At 36.0% G+C, this 27,833-nt stretch overlaps 1 protein-coding gene across 5 annotated transcripts in view; it reads right to left on the bottom strand.

Annotated features, from left to right (window-relative positions):
- Window positions 1-27,833, bottom strand: part of MATN2 (matrilin 2) — a 62,710-nt gene that overhangs the window by 7,401 nt on the left and 27,476 nt on the right. For 2 of the 5 annotated variants that reach the window (XM_079300964.1, XM_079300967.1), the window contains exons 4-21: window positions 27,378-27,500; window positions 23,987-24,109; window positions 21,145-21,267; window positions 17,063-17,185; window positions 13,037-13,159; window positions 10,688-10,810; window positions 9,714-9,836; window positions 9,425-9,547; window positions 8,908-9,030; window positions 8,486-8,608; window positions 8,151-8,273; window positions 5,536-5,658; window positions 5,319-5,441; window positions 5,103-5,225; window positions 4,817-4,939; window positions 4,227-4,349; window positions 3,940-4,062; window positions 1,594-2,007 (exon numbers count right to left, since the gene is read on the bottom strand). In XM_079300964.1, the coding sequence (XP_079157090.1) occupies window positions 1,594-2,007; window positions 3,940-4,062; window positions 4,227-4,349; window positions 4,817-4,939; window positions 5,103-5,225; window positions 5,319-5,441; window positions 5,536-5,658; window positions 8,151-8,273; window positions 8,486-8,608; window positions 8,908-9,030; window positions 9,425-9,547; window positions 9,714-9,836; window positions 10,688-10,810; window positions 13,037-13,159; window positions 17,063-17,185; window positions 21,145-21,267; window positions 23,987-24,109; window positions 27,378-27,500 (2,505 nt within the window). Of the gene's footprint in view, window positions 1-1,593; window positions 2,008-3,939; window positions 4,063-4,226; window positions 4,350-4,489; window positions 4,613-4,816; window positions 4,940-5,102; window positions 5,226-5,318; window positions 5,442-5,535; window positions 5,659-8,150; window positions 8,274-8,485; window positions 8,609-8,696; window positions 8,820-8,907; window positions 9,031-9,424; window positions 9,548-9,713; window positions 9,837-10,687; window positions 10,811-13,036; window positions 13,160-17,062; window positions 17,186-21,144; window positions 21,268-23,986; window positions 24,110-27,377; window positions 27,501-27,833 lie in introns of all 5 variants that reach the window. The other 3 variants (XM_079300965.1, XM_079300966.1, XM_079300963.1) reach the window with 3 other exon arrangements.

The following is a 27,833-nucleotide window of genomic DNA, read 5'->3' as shown; positions in this document are numbered from 1 at the left end:
AGAACAGCTCTGAGCTTCACAACTCTTATCTGACTCAAGAGAAGAAGCAACCAAGTTTATCTGGTTTCAGATAAACTTGGGATGAGGAGGTTTGATATCTTTATTTAACATGAGGTAATAATTGCTGCACACTCACTGAATTGCAACTTTCAATATTTTTGCTGAAGAATCATGGGCCTGATAATACCACAAAATATACATTTTCCAAGTTTTTAACTTTTAATATAAGTATCTCCTTACCTTTCTTCATGAATCTGCCTATCATTGCACTTCAGCCAGGAAAGAAAAGTGTTCACCAGAAGCTGATTCAATTTAATGAATGCACCAGTCATGCTGAAGTGAGTGCTATTTAAAGACTTGGGAATATCACTGATAAAGTATTCAAGGTCCATTTCATATTGAATGAATATGTTCATATTGAATTGAATGCCCATACTGAGCATTACTCTATTGGTTATGCTGCAATTACAGGGGGTGGGTTTGGCCTGCAGCATTGCAGAGTCAGGGTAAGCTGGAGGTTTCATTCAGCAAGTAAGTTGGTTTGTACTTCTTTCCTTCTTCTGTAAATTCTCCATGTAGTTTCATCTCACTAGTAAGTCTGTAAATGTTTGGGATTTTAAAAATTACATTATCCTTCATTGTAATGGCAGTCTTGTTAGCACGTTCCCTTCTCATATCCTTGGATGTTTTTTCCTTACAGAGAGGTATTCATCCTAATTAAGGCTCTACTAATCATGTATCAAATGCTGATTAATATATCAAATCAATAAAACAAGCATAGAAAAAAGATGTGCAAAATCTTTTAATGTCTGACTATTATTTCTGTGTTGTGGCCCATCAGCCATGGTTTTTAAAGCAGTTTATCATAAAATAAAAAAATGTTTTGCCAAGAAAAAAGGGATTTTTTTCTTGACAAGTTTTGAAAATTTTCAGTTGACTCTGCAAAGATGAAAAGCTTCTGGTTTGTGGTATAGGTGTCCTAAAGGATGGATGTCTGCCCAAACATATTAGAAATTAAAAATCACCAGTTTTCAGACACATTTCAGCACACAGGCATGTAGAAACAGTAAGAAAGACAGCACTACAGCTATATTCTTTCAAAAACAATCTTCCTTCCAGAACACCATTAGTACTATAAAACTGGTTAAAAATAAAGAATATGTCCTGTAAACAAAAATGTAGCCAATTATTACCATAGTATTTCTCACAAGAATAGATTGCTGTATTTTGAAGAGACAGCTTAAGGTTTCTTTTATGGTTGTCCTAGAATTTTTGATGAAGATCAAAATCTCTGTACAGATCTCTATCAAATGTCTACCCTTAGTGGATACACTGAGGGCACTCAGGGCATGCCAGGGCACCACTGCCTATGGTGAGACACTCCCCATGGGTCCTGCTCTGGGGATGATGCACATGCCTGGCAGCAAAGCCCCTTGTGAGCACAATGATCTGATGTGCAGGACAGAGGTTACTGTACTGGCCAGACTGCTTTGGCAAACACTTTCTCAACTAGCACATTCAAACTGCTAACTACATCTTATTTCTAACAATATTTGCCTTTTAGAAGGAGACACTGAAAACTTCTTCACTTACCACGTTGCTTTGCTCTGGTGGCCCACTCAGAGACTTCATCCTGGGCTCGTCCATCCGTAAACACGATGGAGATTCGAGGGACGTTTGCTGAAAAAGGTCTTGCTCCTTCTGCCTCTGTGAAGCTTCTCTCAGACATTTGCCTCAGTGCCAGTCCTGTCATGGAACCTCGGCCCATGTATTTCATTTGTGACACAGCTTTCTTCATGTCTTTGGCTGAGCTGAACTGCCTTAATGTAAACTCTGTACGAACCTCAGTGGAATACTGAAGCAAACCAACTCGAGCAGCTTTGGGTGAAATCTCAAGTGTATCCAAAATTCCTGAGACAAATTGTTTTACAATTTCAAAATTATCCTCTCCAAGACTTTTTGATCCATCAATCACAAACACCAGGTCAATTGGGCCTTCAGTGCATCCTGTGAAATGAGCAGCAGAGCATATAGTCAAGGAAAAAACTCCGTGAGGCTGGAAAAGGGATCCAGATATCCTGGCAAAAACTCATGGATCATCTAAAGTATCCTGTTCCTGGCTCATCCTACCCTGGCAATGTGTGTACACATTTTGTGTACAGACTGTATTAAAAGCTAAGAGTGGGCCTATGACTGAGCATTTAACAAAATTATAACCACAGTGAATATCTACTGAGACATATTCTGCTGTGCAGAATATTACAACTCTTAAAAATGCAGAATCAGCAAATGCTAAGAATGACTCTTAAGTGGAGAGAACTGAAGAACATAGCTAGCACATAGACAGAGTTCCCATCATTTTCTTCCAGACATAAGCCTGTAAGCTAACTTTGCCTTTGTCAAATTTGTCAGCACTGAGAGACATGGAGGAGAATCACTGAAGCTGCATTTGTGTTGCAGGAGTTATAAAATAGTTTTTAAACTATTTAATTATTGAGAGAATCAGAATAGGTTAGATAAGGGTTTTTTTGTTTGTGTCTACCAACTTTGTAATTAGAAGACTTCTGTCTTGCTGCAATTAATCATTTCTGGTTTACCCATTAGAGCTAGGAGTTTGTCAAAAGTCAGGCAAATTTGTATTTCCCATATGTTTTGATAAATACACATGCAAAAATCAAAGTAGTTTGTAGGCACTGGACATCAATAATGACATTAATGGATTTAGACATTGGAGAATGTCTTCCAAGCTGCAGACTGCTTCTGCCAGATGGGTTGTTTTGGTATTTTTTTTATTCTGGAAAGGAATTGCCTTCAGCAGGCAGATATCAGTGTGCTTTGTGCAAAGGCTAGAGGCAGAGGTGCTCAGCTCCTATTGGATCAATCTAGCTTCCAGGAAAAATTGCCATACTAAGGAATGTAAGATTTGCTTCTTAGTCTGGACCAAATCAACTTTGACTTCCACTCATCTCTAATCTTTGTACAGGGAGAATGCTGTAAGCACTATACGAAAGGGAATTGTGCAGCAGAAATTACTGGAGATGTTTGTTACCAAGTCAGAGTACAAATAAGGGATTTTCTCCTTTAAAGCCTGGGCTTTTCTTCTTAGAAAATATCTATTATAAAACTATTCAAGAATTCCTTTCTATATTCATCTGAGAAAAAGACATCTCACATGTACTTAAGGTGATGAAAATGCAATGAATATACATATCAGAACCACCTCAATACTACTGCACAAGTCAAGAAAGGGCAGCAGTTCATGGTGCATGGTCCGTTAGGATTAAGAACAGCCTGAACTTGTTACGGTTCTTTTAGTAATCAGAGTCTCCTCAACTAAGATATCTACTTTTGACAGAGTAAATGTTTTTACTGAGTTCCAGTAGAATTTCTCCTCCAAGTATTAAGAGATGATGAGATAAATGCATGTCATGTTGGAAGATAAGCAAATAGAATTAATGATATTTTAAAATATAGTATATAAAGATAAAAGACCCATAGTCTATGGACCTGATTAAAATGCACATTCCTTGATAATAAGATTCCCCTTTGGCTTTTCCCTGATCTTAGAAAATAATTATTATTGTACTCAATGATATACTAAAACAACTCTTCCAATCTGATAGATTTTTTGCTTAGGAGAGCATCAAGTTAATTGTTTGAGACGTTTTATGCCATACACATATGCCCTGGGCTTTCAAACATTATGTCATGTTTGAAATGAGAGGTTGTGGCAGAGTTCAAAGCCAAGCTGGATTGGGCTTGGAGACATCTTCTACTAGACCAGGTGCCATTGCCATCAGCAGGGAGATGGAGCTAAGTGATCTTTAATATGGTTCCTTCCAACCCAGACCATTCTATGACTCTATAATTTTTTTGAAGTGAGGTCAGCTAATTTTACAAATAAAAGACACAAATACTTTCTAAGTAAAATATACTTACTTCTGCATGTTTTCTGATCCTCTTTTAGTACATATCCCTCCTGGCATTTGCAGATATAGGAATCACCATTATTAACACAAGCATATTCACAACCATGGTCAACTGATTTACAGACATCTTTACCTAGGAAAAATTGAAGTATTTGTCTGTACTCTATTTAACATTTTGTAAATCCAAAGACTCCAAACATGATATCTGAAGAATATATGACAAGGGAGTACAGTATCTTTGCTCATTTATGTAGCAATGCAGAGAAGAGGGGCTGACTGACATAATGAGTTACTCACTTCGACATGTTTTCCCGTCTTGTCGCAGTACAAAGCCCTCATGGCACTGACAGCTGTATGAGGTGTTACTATTAATGCACACATGTTCACAGCCATGGTCAATGGATTTACACAGGTCTTTATCTGAGAATTGTTAAGAGAATTCCCTTATTAGACGATTTTTCAAATACAAAAGTGTCATGAACAAGCTTTGAGTGAAATTAAGTCTGTTATTTCCTTTAAGACTGAAAAACGTATTCTCCATAAAAGTTTCAGCTACTCACTCCTGCATGTTTTCCTGTCTCGCCTCAATATAAATCCCTTGTGACACTGACACATGTAAGAATCTCCAGTTGGAACACAGACATGTTCACAACCATGGGTGACTGTTTTGCAGACATTTTTACCTTGGAATAATGAAAATTGTGTTTAGCACAGTTAGCCAAGTAAATCAATTTCACAAAAGATGAAAAATTTGGCTATGATTTTCCATGAAGGAGCTCACTTACATGAAGGTGATTCTACAATAAAGACACAAATAACACACTACTGTTACATAGTGTGTTTCATTAACAGATTAGGAAGTACAAAACAAAGATTAAATAACTTACTCCTGCATGTTTTTCCATCTTCCCTCAGTGTGAAATCTTCATGACACTTGCAGACATAGGAATCATCAGTATTAACACAAATATGTTCACAGCCATGGTCAACTGAGTTGCAAACATCTTTATCTGAGAAAAGTGGAGGAGGTTTGTGAAGTGAGGTTTGTTAGGGAGAGCTAGTATCTTTTTTTAACCAGCCCAAATAGTTGTAAATCACAAACACATGTGCACTCCCACCCACAACATTGAAAGCCTCAAATAAAAACATACTTTTATAGCTCAGGCTACTCACATCTACATGTCTTTCCATCCTCCTTCAGTATGAATTTTTCATGACACTGGCAGATGTAGGAATTTTCAGTATTCACACAAACTTGTTCACAGCCATGGTTAACTGAGTTGCAAATGTCCTTGTCTGCAAACAGGAGAGTTGGTAGTCAGCACACATCAGCAGAGGCCTCCATTATTGTATCTGCAATTCATCCAATTAAGTTCTTGTGCTGCTTACTTCTGCAGGTTTTCCCATCTTCTCTCAGTAGGAACCCATCATAGCATTTGCAGGTATATGAATCACCAGAATTAACACAAACATGTTCACAGCCATGGTTGACTGATTTGCAAAGATCCTTATCTGAAAACAGATGACAACTTTTGCTAGTTAGCACATTTCTACACAAGCACGAGCTGCAGATAAGAAGTATGTTGATAAATATCAAACTACTTACTTCTGCAAGTTTTTCCATCTTCTCTTAGCAGGAATCCCTCCTGGCACTTACAAACAAATGAATCACCAGCACTAGCACACACATGTTCACAGCCATGGTTGACTGATTTGCAAATATCCTTGCCTGGGAACAGTTAGATAATATTTATATAGCTTGTTAGGTAAACTTCTTTATAAATACAAAGACTGGGGGGTTAATCCCATGAGCAAAAAAAGATGGAAGCTTGCAAACTGAAAGCAAATCTCTGGCTAGCTAAATGGTGGACATCTTAGCTTACATTAAGTATATATTCTTTATTATCTGACCAGAACTTCATGGTTTGGATGACCTCCAACTGAAAACAAATCATTTTAGGATTAATCTAACTAGGATAAGGAGGAGGAAGATTTTACATTAAGAGCACTAAGAGTGAAAGTAGGGAATAATTTAGTACAGTCATTTAGCACAAATTCATGCTGGTAAAAACAAAACTAAGAACAACACCACAGGACATGATTTAACCATAATTCTTAACATCCTTATATCAGCGCCAAGAGTCTGCATAAACAAAACCTGAAAGAATAGGAACTACTTATTTAAGATGATAAACAAAATCCAACTGGATTGCTTAAAAATTGATGTAAGGATTTGTATGTTAAACCAGCTGGTTAAAACCTCTTCAAAAGGGACAGATGGGGAGAAAGTGCAGAAGAAAGTGGATTCATCTATCAGCATTCCCTTTTTCTTCTTCAGGCAACACAAAAGAAAATATCAGTTTCTAATGGAGAACTACCTTTACACAAAAAGTGACCTCCTGACAGTCAAGTTCAACTTGACTCTTGAGGTTTATATTTTTAGAATAATTTCTACCTGAGCCAAATTTCATGGGGGTCTCCTGATACCTATACAAAAATTCCAAAACTACTATATGAGATAATATTCTAACTCAAAAATAATTATATTTAAGACATGGCAATCTAAACTAGATACCATCATAGGGGATATGGGAGAAATTATAATGTAAATAAAAGTTAACATCTGCTTATACCCAGCTCTGCACAACTCAGAAACATTTGGTTACAAACAGAATAAAATACAAACCAGTAGCAGACATGGCTATTACTTCAGAATGATGAATTTCACATAGCTGAAAACAAGTATGAGACAGACCATTTTGGGATGCAGGGGGGAAAGAATGATAATAACAATAATAATAACCATCAGTAATTGCACTATTTAAGGTTATTTTACTAGAAACTGAGTTGTCTCCATTCCCAGTGTATGCATACACACTGAAAAAAGTACTATGGTTCCAGTGTTTAAAAACCTGTCAGTTTGACATTGATCTGAATTAAAATAATGCAACACATAGTAGAACTTGAATCAGAGTAAAATTCAAGAAAGAGGACTAATATCAATCAACTTGGTGTTATAGAAAAATAAACCCTGGAAAAACTAAAAATAAAAAAGTCTTTCTTAACTGATGATAGCCAGTTCTTAAAGTTTATGCTGTTCATATGAGCATTCAAAAAGGCAGTAGTCTTGGTATTATTTTGATTAAGGAAAGAGACTACAGAATCAACATTATATGGCATAAAAGTGGCTAGAAAGGGCTTCAGAACCAATTGTAGATGAGCAACGATCATGTACCTTTCTTTCTAAGAATTTGCTTTGCTTGTCTACTACTTATTATTTTTATGGACACCTCAGAATAAGAGACATAATAATCACTCATGAAGATTGTAGATTACTCCACTTCTGAGAGAATAGCAAATAAATATAAAGCACCTGCTGATATAAGGTAACTTGAATCTTTTTGGATAAGAGCAAATCATATGTATTTTTAAATAGCCAGAATTAAGGATATATATTTATAAAACAAAGAATGAAAGCTGCACTTACAGGACACGGAACACCTGCAATACTGAGAATCTTAAATAACTTTTGTTTGTGGTAGGTAACTAATTGAACACGAACACTAGCAGAATATTTTGGTCAGAGACTAGCATCTTTTGTCAAAAAAAAAAAAAAACCAAAACAACAATAGATCAAAAGATAAATGATAAACAAAATGATAGCTAGATTCCAAAAAGAATTGCATTCGTTATTGTTCCCCTGCCCTGGACCCGGCTGCATTTCCTATTAGAAAACTTTCTTTCACTGTGGTGCATCCACAAGGATGCTGATAAACAGCAGAGGTTTTTGGGAAGCAAGAAGACCATTATAAAATGATTAGAAAACATAAAAAGCCTGAAGGAGTTTCATTTGCTTATAATTTACAAAAGAACATGGCAAGAGGTTACAGAACAAGTTAAGTCATGATCTGCATGTATATAGACACAACACAATGGTAATTAGAACTTCAACTCAGTACAGCAAAATGAAGCAGCATCCTATGCTCCAGATTATAACTCAATATACTTAATTTGGAAATGAAGTTCACATTTTAAAACCTATACTCAAGCCTTCAAATTGGCTGATTTTTCTGAAATGTAGCTTTAGTTCAAACAATACTTAATTCATGCAAGTCTTATGATCTATAGAGAAAAATATTCCATTCTGGCTACTATGAACCAATGAATAATATTCCAACAAGACAAAAATCACATTTCTTCTCTTATTAACAAACTACTTACTTCGGCATGTTTTCCCATCTTGCCTTAGTACAAATCCATCATGGCATTGGCAAGTGTATGAATCATCATTATTAACACAAAGATGTTCACAGCCATGACTGATTGATTTGCAGATGTCTTTATCTAGGAATAATTTAGATTTTATTTAATACAGTTTGATGAATAAGAACACTTCCAAAACTTTAAAGACTGACAGCAGTAATCTCCTAGTGAATAAAGAAATTATTCTCATTTTTGCAAGGAAAAATCTCCCATAGGAAGAACTGCCTCTAAATAATATGTTCCTTCTGTAGATGTCTGAATATAAAAAATATAGTAACATAAAAATAACTTACTTTTACATGTTTTCTTATCATCCCTCAATACAAAACCCTCATAGCACTGGCAAAGGTATGAACTATCAGTATTCACACAAATATGCTCACAGCCATGGTCAACAGAATTGCAAACATCTTTATCTGTTAAGAAAATAAGAGTGCCATATTTAAAATATATCTACAGATATGAAGATTATAAAGAAAATCTGCTAAAGAGAAGGATACTTGCTTCTACATGTTCTTCCATCTTCCCTTAGTGCAAACCCCTCATAACACTGGCAGATGTAGGACTCATCAGCATTAACACAAACATGTTCACAGCCATGGTCAACAGAATTGCAAACATCTTTATCTGTTAAAAAAATAAGAGTGCCATATTTAAAATATATCTACAAATATGAAGGTTATAAAGAAAATCTGCTAAAGAGAAGGATACTTACTTCTACATGTTTTTCCATCTTCCCTTAGTGCAAATCCCTCATAGCACTGGCAGATGTAGGACTCATCAGCATTAACACAAACATGTTCACAGCCATGGTGAACTGAACTGCAAATGTCTTTTTCTAAGAACAGTTGATGATATTTGGTTAAAGCACATATACAGCAAATGTATCATGCAGGGAGAAGTAACAGCTTTCATTAGATCTACTTATACCACTGGAATAAACAGGTTAAATTTTAGGCAGCAAACATTTTTAACTCTTGGTACCTGAATATTTTTGAATATTTTCTGTTTCCAGTCTGTCAGTTGATCTATTAAAAGACACTATTTTTGTCCACAGAGCCTCTTACAAGCATTTGGAAGGTCTAAGTGTATAAATATATAAATACTACTCTTATATTATACATAGGAAGACTCCTCCTTTATTATGACAGTAAACTGTTGTGTTTGTTTGAATACTTCTCAGATCTACATACTTAAAATAAATTTCTATGAGTAATTCCCAGAGTACTTACTTCTGCATGTTTTCCCATCTTCTCTCAGCAGAAAACCCTCATGACACTTGCAAACATAGGAGTCATCTTCATTAACACAAATATGCTCACAGCCATGGCTGACTGATTTGCAGATGTCCTGTCCTGGGAATGATTGATATAAATGTAGGTTTTGAATGAAAACATGTTAGAGAAGTGTAGCTATCAAAAGGAAGATTGTTGCTTCTTTTCCAGAAAGAAGTAAAAAATACCCCTTTCCTTCCTTGCCTGATGTACGTGCAAAAGTGTTCAATAGATACCAGTCACTCACTTCTGCAGGTCTTGCCATCTTCTCTCAGTTCAAATCCCTCACGACACTTGCAGATGTAGGAATTGTCAGCATTAACACAAACATGCTCACAGCCATGGTTGACTGATTTACAGACATTTTTACCTGGGAATAATTTAATATATAAAAAATTCTGTTAGTTAAGGGCAGTATATTCAAAGTTAACTTGCTTTTAGTCTGTCTAGACAGGCAGAATTTGTCTCTGTTTGCACAGAATAATAAAATAGGGTGATATTATGAAACACCAGCTAAGAATAAGGTGATTTTCATTCATCATGGTAATATCTGGTTGCCCTTAATTTTCTTCTGTAAACATTTTTTAACAACAGATGCTGATATTAGATATTATGGGGATTGCAGTTACAAAATACTGAATGCCTGTGAGTTTTTCCGAAACTTATCCATTATTCTTATTTGATTACTTGGTGACTTATGCTATAAAATTGAGAAAAATTTGGTATAATTTTTTTTTTCTTGATGTCTGCCACTTGTCATAACTGTGTAATGTAGTCTAACTTGTTACACAATTATGATGTTTCTGTTGCAATCATCATTATCCTATGTTGGACAAAATGAACTTTCCATTAATAATGTTGCAAGCTTCAGTCTGAGTAAGACTTTACAAACATTACATACTTTTGTCATAAAATTTCAGAAGAAAATCACAGTCTTCCCAGCTCTGGATAGTTTTGAATCCACAACTGTCCAATATCAGGGCTACTTTTTAATGGCACACATGTTTAGAGTGTGATTCAGGTGCCAAGAAGTAAGCATTCAATCCCATTTTAGATGCCTTAGCATATCCAAGATATCAGTATACTGCTGTCAAATATGACACAAAAGGGAAAATATGACCTCTTGAAATCCTTGAGCATTTAAAATTGCATCCAATCCTACCCTACAGATTTCTTCTCTGTGTGTAATATTAGACTCTGAGTTGCTGAATAATAACTTACGTTTACATGTTTTCCCATCATTACGAAGCCTGAATCCTTCAAAACACTGACAAGTATAAGATCTGTCACCATTTACACACAAATGTTCACAGCCATGATCACTCAGAGCACAATAGTCAACTCCTGTAGGAGCAATCAAAATTATTAAAAAGTTAACCAATAATGACTCAATCATTTTTCATCTCTAGTATTTGCATTCCATGTAAACAAGTAAATATAAATACACCTAACTGCTTAAACAATAATTCAGTTTCTCATCTGGTTATAAAGCTTCAATAAAATGTAAGAAGTTCTAGTGAGGTCCTCCTATAGGTCCTACTTTTCTTTTTTTGCTTAAAGCAGAGTTGAGAAATCATACTTTTCTGTGCTTAACATAGCTAAATGGAATCCACATCTGGACTGGATTAAAATGGATTAAAACAAAACAAAACACTTTGGAAATTATTTTATATAAGACACTGGCAAAGACATAAAAGCTACCTTGTGAACATGCTTTAAATAGTGTCTAAATGGCCTGAGGTGAAGGTTGCAGTCCCCAGAACTCACTTGTGGACCTGACCCAGTTCCTGTGACAGCAAGAAGAAAACCTCTCAGATGTCAGTGGGATTTGGCTTAGAATATTCAAGTTTTAACAAAGAATTGCAAAAGACAAGTACTGTCAAATATGGTCCACTTTTCATCTCAAATTTCTTCTCTGTCATATAAAGACATTAGGGCTCCTGAGACTTTGCAAGCAGGACTTGCTACTGTCTATTGGCTACACGCATTATTTTTTTGGAATGAGTTCTCAGAGCACAGATTTGGTTACCATTCAGGTGTTCCCATAGTTTTTTTAAGATCCTTGAGCCAGTGTATATAGAACTATACTAGAACGTCCCAAATGTTTTCTCACTAGGACTGGTCTATGTTAAATGCTAATCTCTTCCATTCAATCTATCATTCGGGAAATTGCAAAATGCCAAAACTCTCTTCATGGCAGTCTAAAAATGTTCACGAGGTTTCAACATCCCATCTAGAGCTCAGGAACAGGACAAATCTTTCCTAAATATATATGAGGACAGGGTTATGAAAAGATGAGTTATTCCAAAAGGCTCAGTTTCGTGGCACTCAGAACCATTCTCATAGAATCACAAAATATCCTGATTTGGAAGGGACTCACTAGGACCAATCAAAGTTCTACTACTGGCCTTGCACAAGACAAGCCCAAAATTCACACTGAGAATTCTGCCTAAGAATGTTGTCCAAATGATTCTTGAACTCTGCTGCTGATAGGTTTCCAAGCACAGCCTGGAGGAAAATAACTCAGGAATGAAAAATCATCTCTTGTTACTACAAAGGAAAAGGGATTTTCCATTTGCAAGTTGATAGAACTCCATTATTTGGCTGTTTCTAAATTTTCAGTGGTACTATAGATAAATATCTAAACAATTGTTTTTAGTAGATCCTGTTGTCCTTATATGTACACTAATTATACTTTTGTGTTACTGTCTGTCCCTTTCTAGAGAGCTGCAGTGGCAGACAGAAGCAAAGTTTCTCAAGGTACTGGATGCTAAAAGGGTTAGTATGGAGGCAAACACAAGGATAAATACAAAGGCAAATGGCCTTTGCTGATTTGCCTCACTTCTCTATAGATAATTTTTGTGACTGGGGGCTTGCAGTTTGACTTTTCTTAAAACTTTGTGCCTGAGAGCAAGAAAAAGGGCAAACTCTGGATCTGTTCCAACACTCTACAAACTTGAAAAATAATGTACCTCCAATATCTGGAAAAAGTGGACAGAACACTTTCACCAAAGAGGTCCATAAAAAGTCAAGAGGTAAAATGCACTCATATTGTTTTTTTTCTGGCCCTTTCTATACATTATTTTTCCAGTGAAGGAGGCAGTTCAGCTGTTTGTGAAATTGTATCAATTCTCAATGATCATTAGATTTATGAAGAGCAGAGAGTTGCCAGGACAACTTCTGCTCACTTATTAAGGGTTCTCATGCTAAATATAAAACTCAGTGTGGGGCTCTCAGTTCTCCTCCTGCCCCAGGTGAGGTGGGGCAGTTTGCCTTGGGGCTTGGGACTGCTGTCCAGATGACCTGCCCGATACATTTGTCATATGACTGAAAACCTGACACCTAGAAATAAATATGTCTCCCAAAACTTTTCTGAATATGTGAAGACTAACAGTTATCTAGACAAGTATTCTTTCCTAAATACTTTTTCTGTTTCTGTCTCAAATAATTATTAAAGTATTACTGAAATGCAGACAGTAAGAACAAATAGAAAGTGAATCCTTTTCCCTGCATGTAAACAGAAACCCTTTCCAAGGGAGCTGAAATAAAAGATGTTCTCACAAGACTCACGTGTGCAGGTTTTTAGGTCCTCATTGATGACAAATCCTTCAGAGCACTGACAGACATAGGAATCACCTGTATTTAGGCACAGTTGCTCGCAGCCATGATTGCTTTCAACACAGTGGTCCACTCCTATCAATTTATGTTAATGATTGAAGAAATCACATTGGTGTTTTAGATACATAAACTATGACACTGTTGTTAGTACAGGATGCCTTTGCAGAGCAAAGGAAAAAGATCAGTACAGCTTTTTACTTATGCAAGTATCCCCACCTACTTGAGTAACCTGAGTTAACAACACCCAAGTGAAATTAATACAACAAGCCCACTTGGCACATAGCAAACTTGTTGAAGTACAGATCTCCTTTGCCAACAATCACAATTGAATATACACAAAGTGGAGAGAAGGGAGAATCCTGAAGCCCAGTTTAATCTCACCCACAGAATCACACTTTCCTTCTTTTAAAAGCAAGACTATCTCCTTCTGTTCACCATTAAATTTTCACAGCAAATATGAGTCTTAGTAATTTTTGAAATAGAAATTATGGCTTTCAGATTGTTTCATAAAGATTAAATTCTTTTTTCAACAGGATGAAAAATCACCAACTTAGATCTTTAACCTGCCAACAGGTTCAAGTAGTTAGAGCCTCATGAGGAACAGACAAATTATGAGTGTGAGAATGTTTTAACATGTTCCATTTCTTTGATTTTCCTATTTCTATTCCAAGTAAGATAAAATGGAATATGTCTTTTTTGTCTTGTATGCAACTAGCCATGTGAAAGACAAAAGGTGGGGGAAGGGAGAGAGGTGTGAACTGGGTTTAAAAATACATTTCCTCACAGTGCACAGCAAAGCTGAATCCTAAAGGGTGAGATACATGCACTTGCACATGTACTAGGCTATTTGCTGACTCTGTGAGTATAGAAAAAGGACATTTTAGGAAAAAAACCTTGAACTTCCTCCTAGTGTTTTACTGCTGCTTTGTTAATGACTTGTTTTAGTTATATAGACCCAAATCACTTTAGCTTAATTTGATCAAAAGTGGAGCTCTCTCAGACACAAACACAGTCTCGCATGTCTCCTTTGGAAATCATTTACAGATGTGAACAGGCATGTCCACAGCAATTCGTTTACATTAAAAAAAATCTGTACTTAATGTTAAATAATCACTTATTCTAAATATTTCTGTTTATTGGTTTCTTTAACTAAGCAACAAGTTTACAGCAATTGGTCCAGATTTGCCATTATACACAGAGACAACGTAGGCTTGAATAAATGAAGCTGAGGTGTCAGTTTTTACTAGCTAAAGCAAGTTCCAGCTGGAACCTCCTTCTTTTTCCAAGAGCTCACATCATCATGAAGAGGCTTGTGTAACTTCTCAGAGCACACCAAAAAATGTGGAAACAAAAATAGAAAATACCCATAATCTCTGTGAAGAATTACATCTGTTTGGCTCCATCTTTTCAATACAAACACCCACACCAACATGAATTTTTAACGTTTAAATATTTGGGGCTCTCATGCAGAATTTTGTAACACACTCTTTCAAAGAGTGCAGTAATCACAATGGTGCTAATTACCAGGATTTGGAAATCATTGTAACTGTAAATTTTGTAATCATATGCGCTTTATTACACGTGTAAAAAAAAAAAAAATGCAAGCAGAGGAAAGGACTGGGGAAGGCTCACTATTTTTACAAACAAGGAATGTCTTAGGATATATTAATTTTTAGAAATTCAACTTAACATAGTCTAAAACTATAATTGTCAAAAATTTGCAGCTCATCCAGGTTACCTTAATTATGGCTTTATCACAGTTTATTTAAAAATTATTATTCCCTGTCCTACCAAGTTTTTAAAAAATTTCAGTGACTGAGCATTCCTTTGGAAAACTATGTTAAAAATACATTGGGGAAAAAATGCTGCCAATACTTTAGGTCATATGCAAAATGGTTCTCTGCAAAAAAACTATCTTCTAAAACTGTGTGATGCCAAGTGGGCAGTGCTGTTGGGTTTCTCTGGGGCAGCAGTGATCCTTTATTGAGCAACATTCTTCTGAGAAAGGGCACTTCATTGAATGGATATACAGAAGAGATGGGTCTCTTCATATCCCCACATATCAGCATGCAGCAGTATGAGGTGTGCAGGTTACACAGCCCCTAGCAATGATATGGATGTCCAGCAGCAAGCACTGCCTTTGTGTTAGACAGTGCATTTGTGTGAATGGCTGAACACATTTCCCCAGTTATTTGGATTGGAGAAAATGATGCTTTTAGTTCTCTATTGGATCAAGGATCTCACTAAAGCATTACTTCACTCAGCCTGGCTTCTGGTGGACTTTGCAGTAAGATAGGTTTGCATGACTCAGAAATATCTCAGAAGAGACCCAGGAGTGTTTTGTCACTCTGTTCACACCTCTCCCTTGCAGCAAACTAGTCACAGCAGTTCATGAGACACACTCATTGCTGCACGTATCTCCATGGTGTTGTTGGGCGTATCTGGGATGACATTTGCACACAAAGGACTCTCCATGTTAACACATTCATGTGCACAGTCATGCTGACCTAAAGCACAGAAATTTACTTCAGTGGAGAGAAAAAACCAAAGCCAGCCATAAAGATTTCTGAAGTAAAACAGCTAAGAAAAACTCACTTTTCTTAAACAATACTGGATTCTGTGCTTTGGACACCTACTAAAGCTGACAGTGAGATGAGGATCTGAGAGCAGACTGCAAACACTCAGCTGTGTAAAGCTTCACTCTGATCCCCACACATCTCCTCCTGTAGTCATCAGAAATCACACGTGGTGGTGAAGGAGGAATGCCTGGTGCTTGTCACCACTCACCTACTGTCTCAGATTTCTGAAAAGGCCATATATGCAAACATTCTGCTGTATTTTCCAACCTTAGCTAACATGAGCCTTGTTACAATAAGATTTGGAACAGGAGCCTAATCCTGGAAACATCACCAGATCTGCTGCCAAATCCAAAGCCCCATAAAGAAAATACCCCAAATGGGATTTGCAATTTGCCTTTAATTTGCAATTACATCCTTGGCAATAAATATTTTATACAATGCAGTTCTTTCTCTCTATTGGCTCCATTTGCTCTTCCAAGGCTATTGAATCTATAAAAACCTGAATGTATTAAAATACCATATAGATAATAAAAACCAGAATAGTGTGGATTACTGCAAAAGCAGCACTATGCAGACAAAAATGCTTTGAGAGACCATATCTTTAAGACAGAAAAAAAAATACAGTTTCAAAACCAGATACATTTTGTGAGTGTCTAGAAATAGAATTAGATTGCACAAAACAAGTTTATTATTCATAAAATATCAGTAGTACAATTTTCTCCACCCAACAACTGAGTTATGAGATCAGCTATTTCATTTCGCTGAATATTTTCTCTCTAAACTTTAACATATTACAGTAAAAATCTACTGTGATTCCAGGCCTCCACTCAAGAAGAGCTGAAACACTGTCTTTCTGAAGTAAATAGCATATGTGACTGGTTTATAATACTGACATTGCTCATGCTGTTTTTACAATTTTTTAGGAAACTGTGAAGTTTCATGTGTGACTCTAAATTGATTTTTATAGCTGTGTTGTCTGTTCAATACATTTCCAAGCTGATGAAATGCATCTGTCCTTGGCTAAACCAACAGGGTAAAACAAGGTGATTTTTTTTTTTTCAAAGCTGCTTGTGTCTTTACAAGCTGAGGTCAGAAAGTTTCAAATAAGTAATGAACTTATTTTAAGCAATTTTGGTTCCTACATTAATCCTCAGGTTTTCAAAAAGTCTTTAAAAATGTCTAATAAATGTATATTTTGTACTAATATACAAATTAATTTTAAAACAGTGAAATGTATATTCTCCCAGCATGATTCATTCAGTTAAAATTCAAGTTTATAAAGAAACATTTCTTTCAACCTTAATTACAGAGAAAACTTCTTTCAGAAGGGAAACAATGCACTACAGGTTCAAGAAAAAAAAAAGCAGGTGAACTTTATTATGTCCAAAGGATTACTCACTTGTGCATGTTTTCTTATCTGGATTAAGTCTAAACCCTTCTTGGCATCGACAAAAATAGGAATCATCTGTATTAACACATTCCTGTTCACAACCATGGTCCTGAAGAGAACAGTAGTCTGGTCCTAAGCAACAAAAACATTTGTGTCAGTGAATAATGTAATTTCTCATAAATAAACTAGGTAAAAATGAGTCATTTATTTTTCTTTTGCCTTTTTTTTCCTTAGCACAATTTTGGTGTTTTACCATATTGTTTCAAACCATGAAAATAAAATTTCTCTTTTTTTTTCAAATATGTGCTACACTGATGTACACCTGGCATATACTACAAAGAATTATTAGAGAACAGAAATTGTTCATGCAGTAGAGAAAGTAGAGAAGTTACAACCTTAAATGTTTCTTAACATTTTGCAGCTAAGCCTTATACATGGCCCCATCAAAATTGCCTCTATTCACTCAGAGCATGTTAGACATGATGTGTAATAAACATAAAAACATGCTTTTGAATGTTTTGAATGTTCATTAGATCATAGCAGGACAAACAGGTCATCAGGAGTGTGGATGCTTTTAACAGCTCTGAGTGCTTGCTTCACAATTCTTCCACTTGAAATACCCATGGAAGAGAAGATGAGCAGTCTAGAAACAGCTACCACTTATCCTTAGAAAGGAAAGGAACTGGGCACTGAGCATTGAGTTATATAGAGATCATCATTATTGATAAAGTCAACAAACTTGACATTCACTTAGATGGAGTGTCTGCCCATCACTTAGTTTTGTGTCAGTATAGTTAATTTATATTGGTGAACAGTGCTCCTAACCCCTCACCACTGCTAAAAGTAGATAGACAAGTCAAAAATTACATAAATCACACTTGAAAATAATATCCAGGCACTTTCAAACACTTCATTCTACAACCTGAAAATTCAGGGAGTTTTATTATGCCCAGAAGTTAATTAATTATTATTCCCAGAGGTTATTTGCTTTCAGAGACATGGACAGTTCTTTCTTTGGATTTGTAGCAGGTTAATGGAATTGAGCCTTATATATGATGAAAGCCATTTGTGATAATAAACCACCTATATTTTCAGAATAAACAAAGTAGAATGTGACTTTCTAAGAAAACTCAGAATGACTATGTTATAATTTATGAACATTACTATGTATATTAATTAACATTGATAACATTAATTAACAATTCCTTTACCACACTTTTTTTGACAGCAGATGCACATACGTATATACATAACATGAAGATATCTTATCTGCTTACTAAAATGAAAATTAGAAAATGTATTTTATTTAAGAGGTCACTGAAGAGACAGAACCCATAAAGCCATGAGTGTGCACCAGAGGAATACAGCTGTACACCTTCTGGACCTACTCAGTGCTGTGGTGCATTTTCCTGCTCAAATCCTTGCTCATTCAAGCGTGCAGGAGAGAGTTTTCCTGGATAACTGATTCTGAAGGTAACCACAAGGTCATCCAAGATGTGTATTATCTTTGTTGAAACCTTGAGGCTATTCTGTTTGGGAGACAAAAACACTTCACAGGGCTTCATTAACACAGCTCAGATTAAGGATGTTAACAGTGCCTTGCCCAGCTACAAATTATGTGAATCCAGAACTCAAACAGATCTTTCATAAAGAGCAACAGTTGAGGCTCAGCAGTGCCCAGCACAAGCAGAAGCTGCCATCTGTCCTCTTAAGAGGAGCAACAAGAGTGGCAGGAATCTCCTTAATGGCAGCTTGAATGTCCTCCACCCGCCTCACTGATAAACCAAATTTGCTGTGCTCTTCCAGCCACAGAGCACTCAGATAGCTGCCTTCATGAGCACTGCTCCCTGTGCTTCATTCTAAGGACTTTGGAACAGTTCCCAGAGAAAACATTTGTTAATGTGCATGACCATACTGACAACACTTATATTTCCAAGCATTTCTTTGTAGCCATGAGCACAAAGGCTTACTTTCTGTTTTTGCAGGGGAAGTCAGGATTCTGAGACAATCATGAGATCTCAGGAGTGGGTGCCTCAGGTCTGCTTGCTGATGCAGAGAACTGGTCTGGCATGGGTGTGAGTCTCAACTAGCTGGCCATCATCCCTGAGACTCAGCACATAAGCCAAATATGTAGAAATTTATGTTAAAAGTTTTAAAGTCACAAACATTTTAAATCCAGTGATCTCTGTTTGTTTGCACTGTTTATGCAGACTCAAACACAGAGTGATTTATAACATATGGGAACTAGGGGAGACATGCTCTGAAAAGCTCTCATGCTGTCTTGACTTTTGCAGCATTAATAGCTACATAGTTCTTCTATTCATGCTTCAATTTATCAGCAAGGCTCAGAGGATATCAAGTGTAAGGAATAGTGGTTTAGTAAGTCTTATTTGTGCTTATTTATGCTCAATACACTGTCTCAAGCAACAGATAGAGGATAAAGACAGGTCAAGCCTGAAATACTATTTTCCCAGAATATTCCCTCAGATGTCAGCATTCTGTGAAGCAACAATTCAAACATGTTACAATAATGCACATGTTTATGTAGTTTCTTTGGTTCCAACTGGAGAAGAATACACTGCTCAAAATCCACATTCTTACATTAAATAAATTAACAAAAAATTGTGTTTGGGCAGTAGAAAGCACACTAAAATCAGATTTCAAATATATATGGATGTGGAAATATATGTGGAAGTGTAATTAGCCAAACCTTAGCTGACAGATACTTGACAAATGGGAATTTAATACAATCTACAAATTATGTTAATCACTGCAAATACTCTGGCCCTTGGGAAGCAGAAATTCCATTTCCCCTGACTCTGACCATCTAAAAATTATGTGTCCAGGCTGCCAAGTCATCCAGACCCCCTGTATATTCAAGGAAAATACAGGCATATGTTCCATAAATAAATATATATTCCATACATTTGTGCCAGAACTGAGAGCAATCACCTTTGAGAAGTATATGTCTCCTTCCCCTGATGGTAAGAACACATGTACAGCCTGAATTACATGTTTTCTAAATATTAAATTTATGTGGAAGAGATATCAAGCATAATACACAAAATAGATACAGTCCATAGGCTATCCAAGCCTCTCACCAGAAGGACTGAAATGCCTTTTCAGGGTGGGAAAACACAGAAATGCAGTGCTATATTGATGTATTTCTTCAGGAATCATGTTTGAACATATTATTCAATTATATGGGCTAAATTCACCACTGGCAGCAGCAAGAATCTAAAACTAATGGAGCTTGCCTGCTTACAGGCACAATAGTAATACATCTTTATCAAATCCCATGCTTATGAAGGAAGGTAACTAGGAAGGTGCATTAAGGTTTTTCCCTTGACATTTCCTGAAAGGGAGTTATGACATTAAACACTGTGGAGGTTTTAGCTTGTTTTCCCAATTATGGGAGGCCTTGGTATGAATATTTTCTGCTCTGTTAGATCCCCTCCACTTCATGTCCATTCCTAACACCAGTAATTTTTTATTTTTTTAGCCTGGTAGCAAATTTGACAAACAACAAACAAGCAAAGTCATGAAGTTATTACAAGCTGGTGGAAACATGGAAGCCTGGTAGAAAATACTGATACTGCCAGAGCTTTGTCCCATTATCAGAAAGCTCACTCTGGAGAAAAATCCACAGGAAAACAGACTGCAATGTTTCTTCTGATTGGGAAACTACTCATTATTTTGGACCATCTTACAAAGCAAACTGATTATAAATTGTCTTGCACAGACTTGTTAATTTACTTAGCTAGGGAGATTATATTCTAACTGAAAAAAACCAAACAAAAAAAAGAAATGATCAAAGATAAATACAAGCCAAAGCTTTAGCTTTTTACTCTTGAAAAGAAGCTGGGTTTCATATTAAAAGCTTCCTGTTCATAGGAGGGACTTTTACTATTAGGCCATCCCCTCAAAACAACTTGCTTTGCTTTCAAGACCTTTGGCTTCCAGGGCACTACAACATTTTCTACACCTGATGCATTAGGCAGCATTCCCAGGACCAGTGGAAGGATTACTGCTGACAGCTGGAAGACAGAAGAAGTACAAACTGTTCATAATTAAACCTTATCACAACTTACTTCCACAAGTTCTTTTGTCTGGATTTAAAATGAACCCTGGGTGGCATCTACAGTAATAGGAGTCCTCAGTGTTAACACATTCATGTTGACAACCATGGTTATCCAAAGCACAGTAGTCTACAACTGAAAAAGAGCAAGACCAATATGTGTAATTAGGAAAAAAAAAAATAGAATATTATGCATTGATATTATGGTTCTAGTGACACACGGTAGCTATCAAAAAAGGAAAAGCTGATGTAATTTCTGTCCTGAAAAGCCTGTCTGCAAAAACTAGTGCACTTACATCAGTTGGTAAATCAGATTTTAAATGAGTCCCAAATAATTTCTCAACTTTGAACATTTATCAGCTCTCAGACTGTCAGGAGCCTTCTCAACATGTTTTCTCAGATCTGGAAACCATGCCTCAGTGAGTAACTCTGTCCAGATGTTCACACTGTAGGCCAGGGCATAGCAAAGTTTGTTTGATTTAGTTTGATTTAGTTCTGTCTTCTGTCTCTCAAGTCCCAGACCTGGAATTGCTCTACTTTTCTTTAGTTCCCTCACAGCTGTATTAATTCTTAAGAGCTGTTCCTGTAGCCCGAGAATATAGGAGAATCTTGGCATTATCTTCTACACTGAGGACTGTCACAGTATATTCATTCCCTCTAATGTGCTCCAGATTTGTTCTGTACAAGGCAGCTACAACTGCAAAGCCTGAGAGCTTCAGGCTGATATTCACCATGGATATTTTGCTTATATAATGTCTCTTGCAAGGAAAAAAAAATATCACAGGCAGTCCAGTCATTTATTTCATAAGTCTGGTCATCACACAAATCCACATTTAGAAGTTAGATTGCCAAAGGGTAATAAAGTAATACTTCAGAGTTTACTCTGTCAAACCCATTCAAAGTTGATAAAGAAATTAAAAGATTTTTAAAATTTCTTTGCAGGTTAATCTTCATCTCTACAACAAAAGTCTTAGAAGACATTAAAGATAAGTTGCAAAGCTGGTGCTCTGCCTGCAAAGAGCTGCCAGGCCTACATTAGGAAAGTATACCTGATTCTTTCTGCAGAAGTAATGTGCTTAGCTTCATACCAAGGCAGGTTCCTCTTTGTCAACTGAGTACATTTTTTTACTACTTTATACTGCTGAGCCTCACCAATTTCTTTAAAAGGCAGTAATTTGTTTTAATTAAATCAATTTTTTCTGCAATTGCCCCACATAAGTCATGCACACTCAGGTGTGCTATTATATTTAGTCAAGATCATCTAGTCAGGAAAGCAGATAATCTATTTCAGTTACTTTGAAAGCTTCTTTTAACCCTTCAAAATATTTTGTTGAATCAAGTTAAATTAAACTACTTACTACCATGTGATACCATTTTCCTGGCAAGAACTTTCCTGTTTCCAGACTGAATCAATTCATATTAAAACCTATTTACTGAATACATATTTCAAGGATATAATGTATCATAGAATTAGCTTTCCTTTCAATTAATTCTAACCACTTACACATTTTCAAAGACACATTTGTGTTTAAAAGACACATTAGGAAATAGGTAGGCCAAAGAATATGTACTATTAAGCATCATGCCTGAGAAATAGCCTATATGGATGTCTCTGTAAAGTCCTCCTCCTTTGCATTTAAACCTTAACAAAATTAATTTCTACTGCAATACCTACAACTGCCCAACCAATGATTAAAACAGTGAGAATAGAATATTCACTTGGAAGAGACACACAATGATCATTTAGTCCAAATGCTTGCCCTGTTCAGACTTGGCTTTGTCCAAATGTCTCTCACACACTGACAGGCTTGGTGCACCAACCTCCTGTAGGAAGCCTGTTCCAGTGTTTGCTCACCCTCTTGATAAAAACATGCTTCCTAATGTCCAGTCTAAGCCTTCCCTGGCACAGATTTGAACTATTCTCACATATCCTATCTCTGGGAGAAGAGCACATTTCTATGCTGAGTCATGAGATACACATGAGAATGTGAAAACTTGAGATTTTACTGTTTTGAGTTTTATTTCATGTCTATTTCAATAAGATATTTTTCCAAAAGATTTATCAGTGGCCTTTTTAGGAAGCAAATTATTGATTAAATTGTCACCTCTGCATATTTGTTCCACCTTATTTTACTTACTTGGCATTAGTCAGTAAGTGATAAGAACCATCTTTTAATTTCAGTTACCAGTTCTGCACTCTGGGTGCTCACATTGCCCTCTCTGAACTGTGGATTGCATGTGTCACCTTTCTCCTAAGAGGTTGTTTTCACCCTATGATGTTTAATAGAGATTATTCAGGTGTGGGAGGATGAAGGAAGTTGAGAAGAGTAGGAGAAAAAGGTGTAAAGTAAGTAAAAGCATAAGGAGGATGATAAAGTGTGAAGGATGAACAGAGCAGACTCATAGGAAGATTCATAAGAACCTAAGAAGCAGCCAGAAAAATCCAGGAGTGCCAGGACTGCAGAGAGGTGCCAGCAGACAAAACACTGCCAGGAAAAGAGGGTTGCAGCCCAGCAGCTGCAGCAAGATGGAGACAGTCTAGCACTAGTGTCAGGAAAGAGAGGACAGCATGTCCAGCAACACCAAAGTGGAGAGATTGAGTGTTCAGCAGCATGATGGAGAAAGGGTACCTAATTACCACCAAACTTCAGCTGTCAGGAGTTTGTCCTTGTGAAAAAAAGACACCAATCATTATCAGTAAATGCCTACAAACATGGTAATTATTGTCTTCTTTCTCATCTACCACTCAAATAGGAGAACATAATTGTCTATGGCTAAAATGGATACTCATTTATATTGAATTTTGCTTTGGTTTGTGTCAAGAGATAAATGTGAATTGCTGAATTCATACTCACCAACACAACTCTTTCCATTTGCATCAAGCTCATACCCTTCATAACACTGACAGACGTAGGACCCAGGTGTGTTCACACAAATCTGCTCACAGGCATGTTTCTCCACAGCACAAAGGTCCTGGGCTACAACACATAATTGCAAGAATAGGAAGCTCTTTGACCTTCTACAATGCACAGGTAGACTATAGATCAAAATAAATTTCAGGAAGCTATGGAAAGCTCTTTAGAGATGAGCTCATTTTAACACAGATCTTGCCAATGCTCTGTCAAACAGCAAAAGCCACTAGGATCAGTCACTCAAAGTTGAGGCACTCATTCCTTCACCTGAAGGCAAAGACTGTTAATGGACCAACAGTGCCTAGTAGAGTTGCTTGATGTATATTTCCCTATAAAGTTCAAAGGGCATTCTTCAGGAATTTTTTTCTTTAAAGAAAAGTAATTTTATTTATTTTTGGGTTATTTGTTGTTGTTGTTGTTTGGATTTTGCATAACGAGATAAATTATGATAAAGTTGGAAAGGGAAAGAAAAGGAAAACATAACAGCAAAAATCTTGGTGATATTTAATTTCTGAGTTTTAGAATTTTTTCAGTTGCATTCAAAATACCCCTCCCATGTGAAAGATCTCAAAAAAATTACCATGACAAATGAGGTCAGTTCAGCACCTAGCCAAATAAAGCACACTGGGCTTTCTTTTCAACAGACTAAAGCTTTATGAGTACCACAACTTTCCCCAGAAAAAGCTCTGGAAAGCAGAGTACTTTGTGTTGCTCAAAGACTGCTCAACACATAATGGTCATTTACAGCTACAAAATAGGCTTTTGGAACATGCTTGAGGAAATCAGCCAAGCAAAAACAAATTTTCTTTTATAGCTGTCTGCTTCATATCAAGCTGCATGATGAACAGCATAAACAGTCGCTTAACTCTTTTGTTCCAGTGTAAACACCCACAAATAGATAATTTTCCAGCTTGTTTCAGCTACATTCCTCTTTTGTGTTATTTTGTTTATTAATGTAAGATTTGAGCATCTCTAGAGAAGAATGGGAGAGATTAGTTAAACAAACAAATAGAGTGTAATAAGTAAAGAACACCCATTATCTGACACAAACACTCTTCTCTAGAAATCAGACCACAGTATAAGAGAGAAGCATCCTTTCATGGATGTCAATCCATCATAATTAATCAAATGTAAGAATATTTTTAATTAAACAAAGCATTTCTCAGTCTGAAGCGAAGTTGTCAGCTCATTGCTGATTGAAGCCATTTGGTTAAGGGCTTTAAAGAACTTAGTACTGATAGCATGCACACTAACAATATTAGAAAAAAAGAAGAATAAAACAGAGTCTAAGTTTAGGTACAAAAAATGAAAAGAGAGAAGAACATTAGGTACATACCATTAATCTTTTCTGCATTGTTTAATCGAGAAAGTTAAATTATGTATATAAGAAAATTATTTGTTCATGAAGAGCTGCCAAATACATCCAAACCTTAGACAAATACATCTGGTTTATGTTGACCATGTATTGTACTTAACATAAACATGGAGATTTATTTTACTTAGATGTCAAGTGAGGAATCCATTGTCTCTGTGCACTTGTGGGTAATTAACAGCTAGTGAAGGTAACTGAAATACCCACAGACTGTGCATTTTTCTTTCACTGTGGTTCCCCTACCTCCAGGACTATGCTGTCCCTTTTGTCCAGGCTTGGCTCCCCATCCTCATGAAATCTGTTACCTCTCTGTGGGGGTTTTAGATGTAATGGTTTGACCTTCTCTAGACTGATAGTGCATCATTTCTGTCCTTTTGCACCATCCTAGCACATTTAAGGCCAGTTTGATGACTTTCAGATTTCCAGTGTTAATTGCTAAAATAAGTTTATAATTTGGTGATGTAAAATAAGCAAAAGCTACAAACAGATTGAAGGACTAATTTCCCTGATTTCATCTGATTGATGATCAAAGCAGGTACATAATCAGAGAAATGATGTGAGAGGTAAGTGGGGAAAACTAATAGAAATCACAGCTAAAAAAGTATGTAAAGCAATGCAGCCAAGGGCTTTGAAAAATGGAAGAGAGGGAGCATATTTGAGGGCTACTGTGCATGGGTCACCAGCAGGAAAATTATACACAATTCAAAAACTCTTGGAAATTAACCTGTTTTTGAAGCAGTGCAGTACCCAAATGCTGAACTACTGACAGAAAAACTATGGAAATGTATGGAAGGGTAAAAAAAAAGAAGAATTTTTCATACTTGTAATTAATTTTTTTTTTACTGATTCACATACCTTCATTTTTTTCATTTGTGCTTAGATATTAAACACAGCTCTAAGAAAAAGATACGAAGAATCCACTAATCTCAAGATACCTGGTAGTTTTATGGCACTCTCCTGAGATACAGAACATCAAACATGATAGGATTTGAGTCTGCAGTCTTCACCCTAGTTCTAAATTATAGATTGTAAGAGGTACATCCTATACTCTTATGATGACTGTCTCTCATAGTATCTTGAAAAGATGTTTTCCAAAATTTTTCTTCTAGCTAAAATCAGTTTAGCAGCTTTAATTTGAATCCATGCACTTTCATTTAAATTAATTCACTACTGTGTGATAAAAACTTTAATTTTCAGCTAGTACATTTTCAATAAGAAATTAAAGATACCGTTACATAATTTTTTAAAATAAGGTGGACACAGAAATAAATTTAGCATATCCCTCTAATGTAAATTGCTGCTAATTACTAGGAAGCAAGTAAAAATGGATTAATGAAATACTGATCACAAAGATCAAAAATGAAGCAAAATAAAAGATGCTGTTATAAACTATACAGTCAATTACTCAAAACCAAAAAAAGTAAACACTTTTAAAGAGGGGAAGAAGAGCATAAGCAAGACTTCTGAAAACATTCTTTGAAAAGCTGCAAACCCTTATACTTCCACCAGCAGTGAGAAAGAGATTTTCAGAATGTCAGGCTATTTCACAGCTTTCTAGTATGGGGCTTACTGCACCTTTCTGTACCATTCCATACTGTTGGCAGCTGGACAAGTCAGAATAGTATCTAAATTCACTTTATTTGAGATGGTAAAGTTTATTTATTTGGTTGCTGTTTCATTGATGAACTTAATATCCCAGTAACATTCAAATGCAATTTCATATAGTTACAGTGTATCTCTGCAGAGCTGTGTATAAAATTTAGCTTGATGTATTTCAGAAAGATTTGTAAGAACTTCACTTACACAAAACAAGGAAAAGAATTACAATTTCACCTTTCTAGACACATTCTAATGATTATCATTAATTATGCACTGACCTCAGTTCTTTATAAGCCCAACAGAAAGGGTAAGTGATGTTAACCACATTTTGGGAGTATGAAAGAGAAAAGAAAGAGAACATACTGCTGCAAGTCTTCTGGTCAGCATTCAGAATATATCCTTGTTTACATCTGCACAGGTAGGAGCCAGGGGTGTTTATGCAATAGTGATCACAGTGATGCTCAACTATACTGCACATATGAGGCACTGAAAGAAAAAAGGAAACCATTATTAGCTGCTGGTCTTAATTACTTGTGGTCACAACTGAAAAATATCTGGTGTAGAAAATTTTAGTGATGTAACTGAGAAATTTCAAATTAAGTGTTGCTGGTAACAAAAAATAGAGTTTAAGAAATTAAAAATACACAAGGGATATCTGAAAAAACATTATTTGATGGCTCTACAAAGACAGTGAAACAAACCTATTACAATCAACTTTAGAAAATAAGTGAAATTTAAGTGTAAACTGATTTAGAGGACACTCTTGTATGAAGAAAATCATCACACAGCACCCAATAATAAAGAAGAATTAAAAAAAAA

The sequence above is a fragment of the Erithacus rubecula genome (genome assembly GCF_903797595.1).
Source record: "Erithacus rubecula genome assembly, chromosome: 3".
Classification (NCBI taxonomy): domain Eukaryota; kingdom Metazoa; phylum Chordata; class Aves; order Passeriformes; family Muscicapidae; genus Erithacus; species Erithacus rubecula.
The sequence above is the reverse complement of the archived record's forward strand: the minus strand, read 5'-3'. Positions and strand labels throughout refer to the sequence as shown.